This window comes from Topomyia yanbarensis, chromosome 3 (assembly GCF_030247195.1).
Source record: "Topomyia yanbarensis strain Yona2022 chromosome 3, ASM3024719v1, whole genome shotgun sequence".
Lineage (NCBI taxonomy): Eukaryota > Metazoa > Arthropoda > Insecta > Diptera > Culicidae > Topomyia > Topomyia yanbarensis.
Window position 1 is genome coordinate 164400862 of NC_080672.1, and position 17193 is coordinate 164418054.

Sequence of the window (17193 nt, forward strand, 5' to 3'; positions counted from 1 at the left end):
GTGAAGGAGCTTACTTTGCCGGAACAGAGTTTAGATTGCGGTGAACTGGCGCCACGTTATCGTTACCTCCAAGGTTTACCGATTGTCAGTTACGCAAATGCTGTTCCCCGTCTGTTAATAGGCGTTAACGTGAACCTCACTGTCCCGCTGCAAGTGAGGGAAGGCAAGAAGAGCGATCCTGTTGCAGTGAAAACCAGACTAGGATGGTGCATCTTCGGCGGTAGTGGTAAGGAGGGCACCATGCCTGTGAGTGCGCCAGCGACCAGCACTTACATATTGCAGTGAAGGAATATTTTTCAGTGGAAGATGCAGGAATGAAGCCATCGATAGTTCTGGAATCCGACGAGGACAAGCGGGCTAGGAGCATCATGGAGCAGTCGACGAGACGAGTAGGTGACCAGTTCGAAACAGGTCTACTGTGGCAATACGACGACATCGAACTTCCGGATAGCTACAGTATGGCATTCAAGAGGTTTGAGTGTCTGGAGCGCTAGATGATGAGAGATCCAGAGCTGGCTGCAAATCTAAAGAACCAGATAGCGGAGTACCAGCAGAAACGATATGCGCATTGTGCTACGAAGGCAGAATTAGAACGAGCAGACCCAAAACGCACGTGGTACCTGCCGCTAGGAGAAGTGATTAATCCCCGGAAGCCAGGAAAAGTTCGACTGATATGGGACGCAGCAGCAAAGGGGGAGGGAATATCTTTGAACTTTATGCTGCTTAAAGGACCAGATCAATTTACATCGCTTCCAGAAGTTTTGTCGCGATTCCGGCAATATAAAGTAGGAGTGTCTGCAGATATACGCGAAATGTTCTACCATCTGTTGATCCGCGAGCCGGACCGTCATTCTCGACGTTTCTTATTCCGGAATGACCCATCAAAACCGGTGGAAACCTACATTATAGATGTGGCAACATTTGGATCCACATGTTCACCGGCGTCAGCGCAGTACGTTAAAAATAAAAACGCGGAAGAATTCGCGGACCGTTTCCCACGAGCAGTAGAGGAAATTCTGAAAAGCCACTATGTTGATGATTATCTCGATAGCTTCGAGAATGACGAAGAAGCCGAGCGAGTGTCGTGGGAAATTGCAACGATACACCAGAAAGGAGGATTTCATCTTAGGACCTGGGTGCTGGAGTTCTTCGTGGACTGAAGGAGGCGTCCGCTAACCCTAGCAAAAGCCTATGCTTGAACGCAGCGGACAGAGGCGATTGCGTGTTGGGTATGCTCTGGCAGACTTCAGAGGATGAGTTGCTGTTCTCGATGGAAATAAAAGAGGAGATTCAACTGGTGATAGATAACGGTAAGCGGCCAACCAAACGTCCGATATTGAAATGCCTAATGGGCGTATTCGACCCACTGGGATTGCTGAGTGTGTCTCTCGTCCATGGAAAGATTCTCCTTCAGGATGTATGGCGAGCAGGATTGCAATGGGATGAACAGGTAAGTGAAGAAATATTCGATCGTTGAGTCAGGTAGACCGGTCTGTTCCCTAAAATCAGAGGCCTGCGTATCCCACGGTGCTACTTCAAGGAAGCGAATGTGCAGGTGTATGATCATCTTCAATTGCACGTTTTCGTCGATGCAAGTGAAGTCGCTTTCTCCGCCGCAGCGTACTTCAGAGTGATCAACACGGAGAGTAAAGTAGAGTGCTCGATAGTCGCGGCCAAAACGAAGGTTGCACCGCTGAAGCCACTCTCGATTCCTCGCATGGAGCTACAAGCAGCAGTTCTGGGCAGCCGTTTAGTGTCGTTTGTTCAGGAGAATCACAGCGTGCGTTTTCTGTGGAGTGATTCCGCCACAGTGTTGGCCTGGTTATGCGTCGATCATCGTCGGTACACGCAGTACGTAGCATGCCGAGTAGGGGAGATATTGACAACGACAGACCTCTCAGAATGGCACTGAATCCCCCGTAAGCTAAACCCTGCAGATGCAGCAATAAAGTGGGGTAAGAATCCGTGCCCGGAAGCAACCGATGAGTGGTTTAAAGGTCCTGAATTTCTTCGGCTTCCCGAGGAGAATTGGCCAAAGCAACCGAAACCTTCAAAGATACTTGAAGAGGAACTGAGACCCTGCTTTCTGATCCAGCGGTCAACTATTCCGGAAGTTGTGATAGATTTTTCTAGATTCTCTAAGTGGCGACGACAGCTAGGTGCAGTTGCATATGTACATCGTTTCGTGGACAATTGTAGGCGTAAATGTCGAGGAGAGACGCCGGAATTGCTGCATCTTAGTCAAGCGGAACTGAAGAAGGCGAAGAACACGCTTGTGTGGATTGCGCAATGGTAGGAGTATCCAGATGAGATGATTGCAGTTTCGAGAGGACAAGCAGAATTACCTAAACGAGCAGCTTGTATCAGTTGGCACCAACAGTCGATGAGTGTGGCGTGCTACGCGTCGGCGGAAGAATTGGAGCTGCACCGCATACATCATTCGATGCTAGGTTCCCGGTGATTCTCCCAAGAAAACATCCGGTAACGACGCTGGTTGTAGATGATTTCCATCGTACCTTTCGTCATGGTAATTCTGAAACGGTAGTGAACGAGATTCGGCAGTTCTACAGCATCTTCCTACTAAGGAGAGTGGTGAAGCAAGTTGCGACCGTCTGTCAGTGGTGCAAAGTGAAGAAGGCGACTCCGAAGGTTCCGCGAATAGCGCCACTGCCTTTGGCCCGCTTGTCCTCATTTACTCGACCATTCACCTACACCGGTATTGATTTTTTCGAACCGTTGCTAGTGAAAGTAGGAAGGAGCTCGGTTAAACGCTGGATCTGTCTGTTTACCTATCTAACCACCCGTGCCGTCCATGTGGAAGTTGCATACAGTCTTTCCACACCGTCCTGTATCAAATGCATCCGTCGCTTCATCTGTCGCCGAGGAGCGCCGGGGCAAATCTACTCCGACAATGATACCAACTTCCGAGATGCCGAACGACTGCTGCGGAAAGAACTCGAGAACGTACATGGAGAATTAGCAGCAACGTTCACAAACGCATCTACCAAATAGGTCTTTATCCCACCAGCTGCACCTCATATGGGAGGCGCGTGGGAGAGGATGGTGCGATCCATAAAGCCAGCCATGGAAGCAGCCCACAACAACGACCGGAAACTGGACGATGAAGGGCTGGTGACGCTAGCCGTGGAAGCCGAGGGTATAGTGAACAGCCGGCCACCTACCTACCCCTAGATGCTGCTGAAGTAGAAGCCCTGACTCCTAACCATTTACAGTTGGGAAGTTCCACTGGTGTTCGTCAGCCTGCAGTACCGTTCAGTGATCCTGCCTCTGCCGTAAAGAATTCTTGGAACCAAATACAACGTCAGCTGGACGTCTTCTGGAAGCGCTGAATACGGGCATATCTTCCGATGTTTACTAAGCGAATGAAGCGGTTCGGAGAAGTGAAACCCGTGGCTGTCGGAGATTTGGTCCTCATATCAGACGAAGTCCGTAGGAATGGCTGGACGCGCGGAAAAATCAAAGATGTCGTGACTGCGGAAGACGGACGAATTCGACAAGCGATAGTTCAGACTGCGAGGGGGATATTGCGTAGACTGGTATCGAAGCTAGCTGTGTTGGAGGTTGAGTTGGATGGAAAACTGGTCAGTGTTATGGGGGGGGGGGGAAGAATTTTGCTGCCAACACTGCTCTTCGTGGTGTAACTGTTGCTGAACAGTACTGTCATTCGACTGAATCGTCATGCGTGGACGATGACGTGACCCGACGGCGGGAGGATAGCTGTCATTCTCAAAAAAGCGCTGAGTAAGGCATCGTGCACAGGAGGAAGAAAATTAATTATGTAAAATTTTCATAATTATATTTAAAGTTTGATCAGTTCAGTTAAAACTTATATATAGCTTGAATTCTAAAATTGTATATGCTATAGAAATCACAGTTTATCACAGTAAGTTGCAGTTAACACTAAAATTGAAATATCTAACCTAACCTAAACTATATCACAGGAAAAGAACGTGATCGATTAATTGCGCTGGAAAGCAATTGTAATATGGTTCAAAACTGATAAATGTAAGTGTACATATTTATCTATTGAAAACCTAAATAATTAAAATAAAACTTTCAGCTTTAAGCTGTCTCATACCAAAATACCGAGTTTGTGAACGGCTAAAAAGAATCAGCTAAGAGCCTCCTTTGTTCTCGGAACAAGAAGTATATATTATACTAATTGACCTCTGAAACAACGCAATGCTTACACTGTACATCCCTAACTTTCAGCCGTATTGATAAGAAATCCTTTGATTGCTGATGCACGTTTGATAACAGCAAATTGAATAGCTTTTTATGAGCAAATACAGATACAGTAAATACAATTGAGGGATTTTTTATCATTGCCCTTACGATAACGACCAATTGTAGTGCATTTTTTTTAAATAATTTAGTTGGATTTTTGTAGCTAGTTTGAATGGTTCACGCGAATCCTATCGCTTTTAATTCTAATATCTGTATACGCTCCACCATAAGCATATTGAGTGTACCTACGCTTTGTGGGATTCTTATCAACGACGCGTACACGAACTTATGTTATCATAATTGATAATTCATTTCAATCCAAAAAGTCGATTAAATTTATAACGAAAGTTTATGCAGTGGGTGATTAGGACGTAGTTCATTTAAGATCGTGAAGATGGAGCTCCAGAACCAAATCTACCTCATAATCGCTGTTTTTGGTGGCGTATCCGCTCTTTTACTGATATTTTTAGTTATTCTGTGCATTTACGTGATCAATATGAAGAAACTGGTGGTCGTCAAAGAGCATGAGTAATACAAACATTATGGACGGTCTAAATAATATTGTTAAATTAAATTGCACTAATGTCACTACAGGAAAAAATACGAAAACTATGGATTCGAGCAAGATGTGGTAATTCATAATTTAACGGACGACTTTCGATCTACAAAATCGGAAGCTGCTCGTAGGCCACTGCCCAAGAGTAATCTGATTAAGCCGTAAGTAGATAATAAAAAATCGATGTACATAATTAAATGTTATTTGATTACTAATTAAAGATCAACATTGATTTGCATTGCGTTTGAGATCAATGAGAGCGAAAGAAAAATTAATTGGCTGTGACACAAGGCGTCTCGTCAGTGTTTTTCTTACTTGTGCACCCAAAAAGATTCACATCACCGTATTTTCAGATAATACAATAATGAGTAATAGTGAAATAAATTAGATAACTCGAGCAGTAGAAGACCTACCACATTTCGATGAAATACACTCACTCTTTATAGGCGGGATAAGACCCACTAATTGCACGGATCCGGGTGGTTATGGCAATAATATATCAAAAACAGTTAAAGTGTATTTAAAGCACTACAGATCATACAGGTTCAACTTAGCTTTATTTGGCGTCGTCCATAAACTACGTTCGTAATTTGAAAACTAAAATGTTTTGTATATAGAATAGATAAAATCCGACACTGTTATTCAAATATTCAGTTAAATGAGGAATTGCAAAGCCACGATTACACAATTAAATAAAAAAATACCTTAAATTATGATCAAAGGTATGACCTTGCTAATTTATCCTCTAGAGTTGAGCTCGAATCAAAATTCTATAGTTTCGATACCTGCGTTGATTTTTTAGCGAAGGGTTACACCGAGAATTACTACCCCTAATAAAAAAATATACACTAACTTTAACCCATATAGTGCAACGATTCCACATATTGTATGGATGATTCCCTGAACAGGTCGTTAGACTCTTGAATCATGCGATGTTTATTAAGGATAAAATACAATGAAAGCTGTGATAATGATCACTGATTCGATTTGATTTACCGAAACCACTGACGATTGCATTCGTAAAATCATCGTAACGTATTTTTGTATAAAAAAATCCCCCAAAATTTGATCTGGATTTTTAGAAATTTATATCCGATTTTTTACTTTCTAATATATTTGAAGCTGGTTTTACGAAGTATGTTCTTACGCGGGAGTTGCGGTTCCTCAACTATAGAATTATGTTGGTTTTTGGTTTCGGGAATTTTAGAATGTGTACGACATACGAATTTCGTGGAAAATTAATTGGTACACATTTGGGTAACCTGAAATTTGAAGGAAAAGAAACTTTTCATGTTCTTTATTTGCCGTTTTTGTGGCTCTTAAAAGGGCCGATATTAAATTTTCGGATTCAATCTAGTATACCGGCAACGAGCTGATCCGGCCGGTATAACAGAATACGAACTGAATTATTTGCAAACTTGTTATTTTTATATGTGAGCCACCGAACGTAGATGATATCGAGCGTAATATGTGTCGTACGCCAGTGAAATAACACGAAGCAATCATAATGCAGATAATTACTACTTTATGTATATTAGTCATACATTTTACGGAATTAAATACAATATACGGGCTCATATTGTCGATAAAATAGTACAAAAATATAGTGATTTCGTTCAGTACAATGGAAGTTATTAGCATTTCAAAACTGGGAAAATATCAGCAAAAATTTGTCAAATCGTCGTTGTTGTGCTATCTTATGACAAACGCCATTCTGGGGTAAACTGAGTTAGATATGCCACATTACTTGTCTAAAAAATCTTTACAAAGTGGCGTTTTCGGAATTTTGACATTCTGCTTGGTTACTGAGACATAACGAAAAACGAGCGAAATTTTTAATTTTTTGCTTCAAATGGCTGTGTCGTAGGTGTGTTTTTTCTAGATTCCCTGACACATTTCCTTCAAAATGCATCTCACCGATTGTTTATAGACCAAATGAAGCCAATAATATGAATAAAATTTAATGATTGATGATTTTATTCTATGTACGACAACCGATCTTCGTAATATTTGAGAGATGAATAGATAATAGATAGAAGTATTAATTGTCTTCTTTGAATTCTTCATACCATTTATAAGTTTCTAGATATTCCATCTCAAACTTTGAAAATTGTTTTTCTCGAAATGTGCTAAATGGCGCTTGTCATAAGATAGCACAACAGCGACGAAATGGCCTGCGTAGTCTTAGTTTATATTCTAAGTTTATAACTGATTCGCTTTAGACCTATCCATCTTCTAATTTCATTGCCTTCGTTTCTCTTAGTCTTCGATTTGCCAAAAATAGGGAGGTGTCGAAGTTCGCCGAAAAAAGTTACGTCATTTGTGTACGGCCCCAATGGGTAAAGTTACGATATGAGTCGAGCTAGCTAGGGCTCAAAATTTTCGATACGCACAAATTTTAATCTTTTATGCGGAACGAGTACCTGAATAAATCGAAATGAGCAAAAGAGTGTGCCGATGTAAATACACCGAGTTTCAAGGTGTTCCACGAAGCTCAAAACAACCGGCTTTCCAAATTTGAGAACCGTCGATTTGTTTTTTTTTTGTCAGGGACATGCTGAATAGAATGACAAGGTGGCAGCTAAAATGGCTGCCGTCGTTTCTGCTTATTCTTTTTATTTTAGCGTCAAAATCAAAACATTGCATTGGCGCGCAAGGCAAAATCATTTGTAACTTAAATGTCTTATCTCAGATTGTGTAGAAATTGTATCACTGCATGTTAGCACATGTAGATGAGTAGATTCCCTTCACGGAATTTTGATTCGTTTGGGAAATTTGCACCTTTTTATTTTTGACGTCATTTATAGAAGCGTAGTGTGTTGGGTGCTCAAATCTATCGTACGAGATGCTACAGACACGATGTTACTTGTCTGGCAAAAGAGCAACAACTGATTCATTCAAACAGGCACGTGGCACATTTATTTATAACTTTTCGTGTTCGTTTGAGTCACTAAGATGCTCCCTATTGACGGCTCTGCCTGAGAAATCTGCGTTTCTGAATCGTTTGGTGTATAAATGATAAAAATCTATCTAGTAATAGCGGAGTTATAAGCGTGCAAACCTTACATACACACTCAATTCAGTTCGGTAATTTCCGTACAGCTGAACAGTCAGTAAAAATTTTCAACTGATAGCTCAGCAAAGTGGCGTTAATTTACCGATTTTCAGCGATATATTTACCGACTTAATTCAAAACAAACGTCACCTCTACTGATATCTCGGTAAAAGCTTTGTTAGCTGAGTGCTCGGCTGTGCAAAACTTGGTAAAAGTAGCGAAAAAAGCTGGGATTCGGTAGAACAAGATTAAGTATGTAGTTTCGTTACATATGAGATATTTTGGATTTTAGAATGACATCTAGCCCCAAGATAGTGGAGTAAGATATTTTCAATGTCAAAAAGCAGTAAAACGGGGGGAAATTTTATCAATTTTCATTATAAGTCTCTAGATTCTACTATTATTTCTATTGCTTTTGGGTTCCCTACGATAAGTGTTTTGCATGAACAATTTAAAATATCATCTCCGAAAATCTGCAATTCATGTCATATTTTAAAATTGAGCCAATTTTTTCTGATTCACATCCACATGTAGCTTTACTTCTTCTTTCCAATGTTTGTATTGTGAACGGGCATAGAGTTTATGGTAAGTTGGTCGCTCTCAGCGAACAACCAAAAGGTTGGAACCTCTTTACCCGACACAAAAAATGCACGGTTTTATAGAATCATTACAATTTTTTAAGAGTTACTGGAAATATTTAGCATGGGATGAACATTTGCTACTTCGATACTCCCAGAGTGAAAATAAATGGATGAATATCAATCTTGATGAGTAGGGGAACTGGTGGTAAGCCCGAAACCCCACGACTTTTCCCACATATCAAATTTTAAAGCATACAATAATGACAGGATATTATTAGTACCAAATTTTAAGCATTTTAAGCAGGTTAATTAAACGTCAACATAATAAACAAAACATGCGAAATTGGATGTTAGTTTTAGTTGATACATTTTAATGTTTTAGCAGCACAAAAGCTTTGAAACTTACCAATTTTTGTCGTACATTCTGATCTACTCTCCATATAATTATTTGTCTCCATTTTTTGGCAAACAATGATTTGGAATGAATCCAATTCTTTAGAAAACTGAAAAAATATATCTTGTTAAGAACTATCTAAACAAGGATTTAGCACAGAATGTACAATTTTAGAACCTATGTGGAATTTTAGAAAAATGATTGCGCTTAAGGTGTCGGACTTGCCCCCGGTTCCGCTACCCACGATCCTAGAAACGAAAAGTTGATATCCATGAAGAAAATCAATGCATAATAATAACTAAATCATGATATGCATTATCGTTTAATGCATAGTACATAAGGCTTAAATTTTTAAACAACGCATGTTTTTTTAATTTCCATTAGGCGCAACGAAGACGCTGGTGGACAGAACAAAGATACTCGAAAGGATAAGCGCTCGGCAGGGGGACATGGACGTGACGATCGAAAACGCCACCCTTCAGAAAGTGGAGACACATCCGGCCGTGATTTTGACAGTGCGTTCGATAACGAAATCAACAACATGTTTGATATTGATGATTATGATGATCAGGATAGCGTTGTTAGTGATAGAAACCCTCGCTATAACCAAGCAAACCGCCATCAGCCATCTCTACCATCAGCAATTAATGGCGGTAAGCGGAACAAGAATTTTAGCCATGCTGGGAATAATGGGCATCGGCAATCAAGTAATCAACAGCATCTAAGCAGACCAGTAGCAGGTAGGAATGGGTTCCAGGGGCCCGCACATGAAGGAAGAACTTACTTCAATGAAATGAGCACGCGTTATTAATCATTTTTCTTTCTTAATGGAACAATTGTTAGCCAGAAGTGAATGTTGAAATTTTTCAACACTATCAGCACCTTATTTTAAATTAAAAATGCACAATAATTCAATAAGCAATACCTACAGCTTGTGTTTAGTGTTTTTTAGAAAGAAATACGAATCGTATGATTTAAAAAGAACGTCTTTACTATCGATCACGTTGTCTGAGTATGCGCCGGGTATTGTGACGCCAGGTCTCAGTTAAAGAATTCCCTTCGGGCCCGAGGTAGATCACCCAATGTCCCAGTTCGGGATATGCTGGCAAATCGAGATCTCCCCTATATGTCCCTTATTTACATCTTTATAAAAACGATAAAAATCCCAATTTAGTCCCTCTCTCTTATTTCTCGTTTCCAGAAGCTCCCTGTCTTTTCTTGTCGACCCGACCAGTGCCAGAATGCCACTATGCGACCGCCATCGCCCTGCATAGAAGGAAGCTGAAGCGAGGGCGATTCGATGGTCAGATAACTTCCCCGCGGGTCTGAAGAATACCACCCGCCAACCCGGTACTCGACGACCTACTGACAAGGCACTGTGTCGCTGATCTCCCGTTTGCCCGAAAGTTACAAGTTCTGCTCTTCTCTCCATGTCATCATATACGCCTTCTCTCCCCTGTCCTTGATACAACTGCTGCTACACCGATGATGGAAATAAGCCCCCCTTTAAATATCTTACCCAAGCATAAGTCTCCTTCAAAAAAATCAAATTTTTATTCTGTGTTCCTAGTTTTAAGATAGCTGTTAATTTTATTCTTCATTGAAACTATTGTCCCCCATCTTGTAAATAGAATTGTATCCCTAGTTTTAAGATAAAGCTGAGCTGCATGCCATTGAGAGCGAATATAACTCTTTACTTGCGCATTGCTTTCGTTGCTATATTCATCGCACGGAGGAGAACCTGAAGCAGGACCCAAATTCTTTTTGGTCATTTGTAAGAAGCCGTAAGCAGTCGTCCGGAATCCCACAACGTGTTAGTTACAACGCAATTACAGCCGAGTCCCCGATTGAATCGGCAAATCTATTCTCATCCTTTTTTCAAAGTGTGCAAAGTAATAACCGACCACCTTTGTCTGAAGCATATTTGAATAGTCTGCCGTTGTTCGATTTGAATATGTCGCTATTCAATTTCTCGCCGCGTGATGTGGAGCTGAAGTTGCAATCTATTGATGGTTCTAAGGGTGCTGGTCCGGATGGCTTACCACCTATCTTCTTCAAGAGCTGTGCTGTAACGTTGGCTGTTCCTGCGAGTATAATTTTCAACAGGTCATTGTCCGAAGGAATTTTCCCGAGTGTCTGGAAGACAGCATCTATTACACCGATCCACAAGGCAGGTAGCATCCACGATGTTGAAAATTATCGAGCCATTTCAATTTTGAGCTGCTTACCGAAAATTTTTGAAAGCCTCGTTCATGATTTGCTGTACCCGAAGGTTCACCACATCATTTCCGAGTGGCAGCATGGATTTGTGAAAAAACGTTCGACGAGTACTAATCTTATGGCGTACGTTTCGTCACTTAGTAGCGCGCTTGGAAAACGTCAGCAGGTTGATGCCGTTTACGTTGATTTTGCAAAAGCGTTCGATAGGGTGCCTCATTTGTTAATCGTGGCCAAATTTGAGCGCATGGGACTTCCTGAGTGGTTGACACGGTGGATAATGTCATACCTCACCGAGCGTAGTGCTTTTGTGCGCATAGATGAAACGAGATCATCTCCGTTTGTGATAGAGTCGGGTGTGCCTCAGGGTAGTCATTTGGGCCCGCTACTGTTTATTTTATTCGTAAACGATTTGTGCTCCGCTATACAGTCTCCTAAGTATATGTTTGCTGATGATCTGAAATTTTTCCGTGTAATTGCGTCGGCAGTCGATTGCTGTGCTATTCAAGCTGATATTGATATGCTGCTAAATTGGTGTACTCATAACGGGATGGAAGTAAATGTGCAAAAGTGCAATGTGATATCGTTCTGTCGAAACAGGCATGTCCTGACATTTGATTATAGAATGGCAGAAAGCAGTATCAACCGAGTTAATACGATAAAGGACCTAGGCATTCTCATCGATAACAAACTAAATTTCGCGCAGCACATTGCAATGACTACAGCCAAGGCCTATGCCGTGCTGGGGTTCATTAAACGAAACACGCAGCAATTCAGCGATATTTATTGCCTAAAAACGCTATTTTGTGCACTCGTGCATAGCATCCTGGAGTACGGCGTGCTTGTGTGGGCACCCTATCATGCTGTTCAAATTAATCGCATCGAACGAATTCAGCGTCACTTTGTTCGTTACGCTCTGCGGTTACTACCTTGGACTGATCCTATTCGTCTACCGCCCTATGAACATCGATGCAATCTTCTACGTTTGCCAACTCTTGCAAGTCGGAGGATAATGCTGCAACGGCTCTTCGTGTTCGATCTTCTGGAAAACAATATAGATAGCCCGGAGTTGCTGAGCCAGCTCCGATTCAACGTACCACCTAGACCCACTAGACGAACTGATTTCTTTCGGTTACCGATGTATCGTACTCTTTTTTCACAAAACAATCCGTTCAATGTATGCTGTCGTAATTTTAATGATGTAGCTGACAAGTATGATTTTAACATTACTAAGACTACCTTTAAACATAGAATTATTATTAATTAAGTAACTGTCTGTACGAGAAAATCGAAGACCAGTATAAATAAATAAATAAATATCTGTGAAATTTCTCATAAATATTTGTTCCCCCTTTTATATACAAAACTGTTTCGTAAAAAACTATTCCTCCCCTTTTGAATATCAAACTGGATTCCTTGTTTTAAAATTTTTAATGAAAAAAATCGTTTGCCCCCACTCTTGTAAATAGAACTATATTTCTAGTCTTAAGATAGCTGTAGAATTCTTCCTCTATATAAAAAAACTGAACAAAATAATTTGGCACCGCCAAGCTAACGCATTTGTGCCTATCAAATAAATGAACTAAATGAAAAAAATAATCGTGCATGGACAATTTTCCATAGAAAAAACCTATTTTAATCCACCTAGCGGTGCAATTGTGCCTTTCTCAATCATGAATCACGAGAATGTGTGCGTTGTTTATATTCATTAAAAGCTTTTAAATGCATATATTACATTTTATTATTATACATCACATGACAACTATATACAGGAAAATAAATCATTATTCGAGTTCTAAAATTTTGAAAAAGAAAAAACAGCCACGGTAATATTGATCTGAAAAAAGGTGCAAAATCGGCAAAGTCCCAAAAAGTCGATTTTCATAAAAAAAAAATTTTTCGAGATAACATAAAATCTCGACGTTTCATGCATTTTAAAGATGTTTGGCATCAAAAATACGAATTCGATTTCTGAAATTTCATGGGGTCCCCCCTTTGAAAAAAATTTTTGAGTTCCGGCTTATATGGGAATTTCATATGTGACCGGACGATTTAGTCTATATTTCCGGAACCATACAAGCGATCCGTGCGAAATTTTACATACATCTGTGGGGATAATATAGCTATCATTTGGGACTAAGTTTGTGAAAATCGGTCCAACCATTTCCGGGAAACTGATGTGAGTTCGTAAATTTTGAAAGATGGCCGCTTTTCCCGGGCACTTCCGGAACCGTCTATGGTGGTCAATGTAGTCAACGAAAGTTTGGTTGGCCGTCGGTGACCTAGAACAGCAAATTTAAGTTGTTTGAGAGACATTTTAGCGAAATTTTTACCTTTTTTGCTTTCATCGGAGTATCGGTTTGAATCACAATTTGCTATGTGATCGCACGCCACAACCTGTAACTCCGGAACCGGAAGTCAGATCGGGATAAAATTATATAGCCATTTACGAGGACGCAATACCTTTCATTTGAGGCCAAGTTTAGTCGAATCGGTCTAGCCATCTCCGAGAAACCGATGTGACTGTTATTCTGAATTTAGATACTTTCGCCGGGGCTTCCGGAACCGAGGATGGTGGCCAATGTGGCCAAATAGACTTTGAATGGATGTTAGTGACCTAATACTACAAATCGAAGCAGTTGTGGTCATATTTTGGAAAATTTTTCACCTTTATACATTCATTGCAGAATTTATTAAAATCGACATTTTCTGCGTGTTCGTACTTATCACCCTGTAATTCCGGAACCGGAAGTCGGATCCATTAGAAATTCAATAGCAGCTTATGGGAACGTTGCACATTTCATTTGAGACTAAGTTTGTCAAAATCGGTTCAGCCATCTCTGAGAAAAATGAGTGACATTTTTGGTCACATACACACACACATACACACACATACATACATACACACATACATACACACACACACAGACATTTGCCGAACTCGACGAACTGAATCGAATGGTATATGTCACTCGGCCCTCCGGGCCTCCGTTAAAAAGTCGGTTTTCAGAGCAATTGCAATACCTTTCTATTGAGAAAGGCAAAAATCATCAATTATTAACCTTTATTCATATCTTTCGTTTCATTTGGTCTATAAACAATCGGTGAGATGAAGTAAATGAGTCAAGGATTATAGAAAAATGGTTATTTTTGGTTACAGTGTTACCAAATATGCTATATTTCCTGTTTAAAACTTATACTACGTTTACATAGCTAAAACATGTTATAATAATTAGCAACAAGAAAAATGCCATGGCAATAGCGTTAAAACACGTTTTAACTCGCAGTGTAAACGTAGTATTAGACTACATTTTTGTCACAATTAGTGTATTTTTGTTTTGAAAAAGATTATGCCATTGTGTTCCTTAGATAGTTTTACACATAAAACATCTTATACATCAAGATAACTTGATTCAATCCGCATACACAGTCATTTGAAGCAAAAAATTAAAAATATATCAGCACGTTTCTCGCTATATCTCAGTAACCAAGCAGAATGTCAAAATTCTGTAAACGCCACTTTGTAGAGATTTTTTAGACAAGTGATATGGCATATCGTCGCTGTTGTGCTATCTTATGACAAACGCCATTTTGGGGCAAACTGAGTTAGATATGCCACATTACTTATCTGAAAAATCTCTGCAAAGTGGCATTTTCAGAATTTTGAAATTCTACTTGGTTACTAAGATATAGCGAAAAACATGATGAGAAATTATTAGTTTTTTGCTTTAAATCACTATATCTTCAGATTTGCTCAAGTTATATTGAAGTTTTAGATGTTTTTATACGTAAAAATGTCTGAGGAACGCAATGGCATTAAAATTTTCAAAAGAAAAATGCACGAGTTGCGAGAAAAAACACAGTTTAAGCTTTAAACTGAAAATATAGCATATTTGGCAACACTGCAACCAAAAGCTACTATTTTTTCTAGATTCCCTAACTCATTTCCTTCAAAATGCCTCCAACCGATTATTTATAGACCAAATTAAACCAAAGATATGAATAAAAGTTTATAATTGGTGCTTTTTCTCTATGGAAAATTTTCCATGCACGATTATGACACGCCATACAAATTTTGTCATCAATACACACCTATGACACGTGTGAGTGCGACTTTTGTTTACATTTTTAGTAAAAACTCGCAATGCAGTTCACCGATCCTCGTAATATTTGGGAGATTAATACAGAATAGATAGAAGCATCAATTGTCTTCTCTGAATTGGTTTTACTATTAATAAGTTACAAGATATTCAATCTCAAACTTTAAAAATCGTTTTTCTCGAAATGTGCTAAATGGCGCTTGTCATAAGATAGCACAACAGCGACGATATCTAACTCAGTTTACCCCAAAATGGCGTTTGTCATAAGATAGCACAACAGTGACGGTATGTGATAAATCATTGGCGTGGAAGAGGGAAAAACTCAAGCATTTAATTGAATATCGATGGTTTGTCACGCAACGTGATCACTTTATATTTTAAAACGGCCTCGAACTATTGGTATACTCCTCAACGCTCCGCTTCCGTAAAACTTCATGTTAGGCTTCGAATTGGTCGACTTCGATAGGATTATTTTCTCTCTTCTTCTAGGTGATGACGTAAGTTTTCCAGAATAGTATGGACTCGAAAATAAGTTTTCCATGGTGGACTTCATCTTTCTAGGGATCGGTGGATATCTACCTAACATTGGAGGCATTGTTTCATACGAAATTTCTTCACTCAGTATTAATGGAGGGGTGTTTTTGTCGATTTCGTAGTATTTTGCTGAGACTTCCATTGGAGGTAACTTTCTGAAAGGAAATATTTCGGGGAAAGACGAAAATTCTCTTGCGGGTGCAAATAACGGATCATCTGGGTAAATTTGTGGCAATTGATACTTTCTTAAAATGGAAGGGTTTGGAGGTATATCGAAAAATGAATAATGATTCGCAGTTGGTAAATGATGCGCCGGAACAGATGAAAATTTTAGGGGCATGTACATTGAATATTTTTCTTCGTTGTTGATCACTGGAGGTTTGAGGAAATCTGTCAATTCTTCAAAGACTATCGGCGATTGATCAAAGCGCAACGGTGAATCAACATCTATTTGATTTGAAGTACTAGAAATGTAGGATGACTCTACAGGTAAGCTGTCAACTGCTTTTAAACTATGAGAATTCTCTTTTGAGTTTGTATCGAATATCTCTATGCGAAATTCCTCATTATTGTTTAGAAAATTCGATCTAAATTCACCAGGCTGTATAGTTTCTAACTTTGCTGGAAGATGAATATATCGCTCACTTTCAAACAAACTATTGCCATTAACAACAGGACCTTTCATAACACGCCATCCGTCTTCAGTGTCCATGCTTGCCGATGGAATGAATTTTAGTTCTAAAATGCACAAAATATGAAACTATAAAACTAAGTACAGTATCATGAAATAAATGTTACTTTCTGTTCGGACAGCCATGATACAAGTAGCGTAGATCATCACCAAGTTCCACAGTCTTCTCATTCTGGAAATTTAATCAATTTCGCACAAAGCACTCAACACCAAAACCACCAACATGCAATTGACTATCGATCACGAAATGACCAATGTTTTATAACAGAAAGCAAAAATGTCATGTGGTCAAGCATGGCCAAGCGCGCCGATGAAAGTGCAGCATAAGTTTCTCAAACATAATAACATAGCTGTCTGCACGACAATTATTACTATTTAGTGTTATTTGTATTAGGTTCGCCCAGTCTAGGCATTTGAACTTCAAGCGTTGGCTCGGGCCTTACACTTGAAGTACCGATGATCATGAAAGCATGATTCTTACATTGTAAGTATTTAAATTTGAATAACAAAGAATTTGCTTGTTGCAAGAATAATCACCATCATACAGAACCTGTGAGCTTAGTAACAGTCTATCATATGAAATGTGTTCGATTTTGTCAGTTCCATGTTGTATTTCAGGTTGGCAATATTGAGACATTGTATTTTATTTGCTTTCTCACTAGAAACCAAAGTCGTAAAAATTACCCTAAAGAGGTTTCCAGTCAATTTTTTTTTTAATTTTGCATATTTTCGATGTATAACACTAGGTTCGGTTCGTGAACTACACTGCCCATGATCGCATATCAGTCTTATTTGCATTTTTGTCAATTCTGCTTTT

At 39.6% G+C, this 17193-nt stretch overlaps 2 protein-coding genes across 2 annotated transcripts; both read left to right on the plus strand.

Annotated features, from left to right (window-relative positions):
* Positions 1-1415: 1415 nt before the first annotated feature.
* Positions 1416-3192, plus strand: LOC131687361 (uncharacterized). Its single transcript, XM_058971442.1, has 5 exons — positions 1416-1450; positions 1510-1867; positions 1925-2292; positions 2358-2964; positions 3013-3192. Exons 1-5 carry the CDS (start codon positions 1416-1418, stop codon positions 3190-3192), a joined length of 1548 nt encoding a protein of 515 aa, XP_058827425.1.
* Positions 3193-4371: 1179 nt separating this feature from the next.
* LOC131693328 (uncharacterized) lies at positions 4372-9754 on the plus strand. The gene is made up of 3 exons (XM_058981053.1): positions 4372-4776; positions 4843-4965; positions 9219-9754. Exons 1-3 carry the CDS (start codon positions 4643-4645, stop codon positions 9643-9645), a joined length of 684 nt encoding a protein of 227 aa, XP_058837036.1. The 5' UTR covers positions 4372-4642; the 3' UTR covers positions 9646-9754.
* The last annotated feature ends 7439 nt before the right edge of the window (positions 9755-17193 follow it).

Coding starts and splice junctions, on each gene's coding strand:
- LOC131693328 (XM_058981053.1), top strand. CDS start 4,643: ATGGAGCTCCAGAACCAAATCTACCTCATAATCGCTGTTTTTGGTGGC. Junction 4,777..4,842: donor GTGGTCGTCAAAGAGCATGA/GTAATACAAACA, acceptor ATGTCACTACAG/GAAAAAATACGAAAACTATG. Junction 4,966..9,218: donor AAGAGTAATCTGATTAAGCC/GTAAGTAGATAA, acceptor AATTTCCATTAG/GCGCAACGAAGACGCTGGTG.
- LOC131687361 (XM_058971442.1), top strand. CDS start 1,416: ATGTATGGCGAGCAGGATTGCAATGGGATGAACAG. Junction 1,868..1,924: donor CGCAGTACGTAGCATGCCGA/GTAGGGGAGATA, acceptor ATCCCCCGTAAG/CTAAACCCTGCAGATGCAGC. Junction 2,293..2,357: donor CTTGTGTGGATTGCGCAATG/GTAGGAGTATCC, acceptor CTAAACGAGCAG/CTTGTATCAGTTGGCACCAA.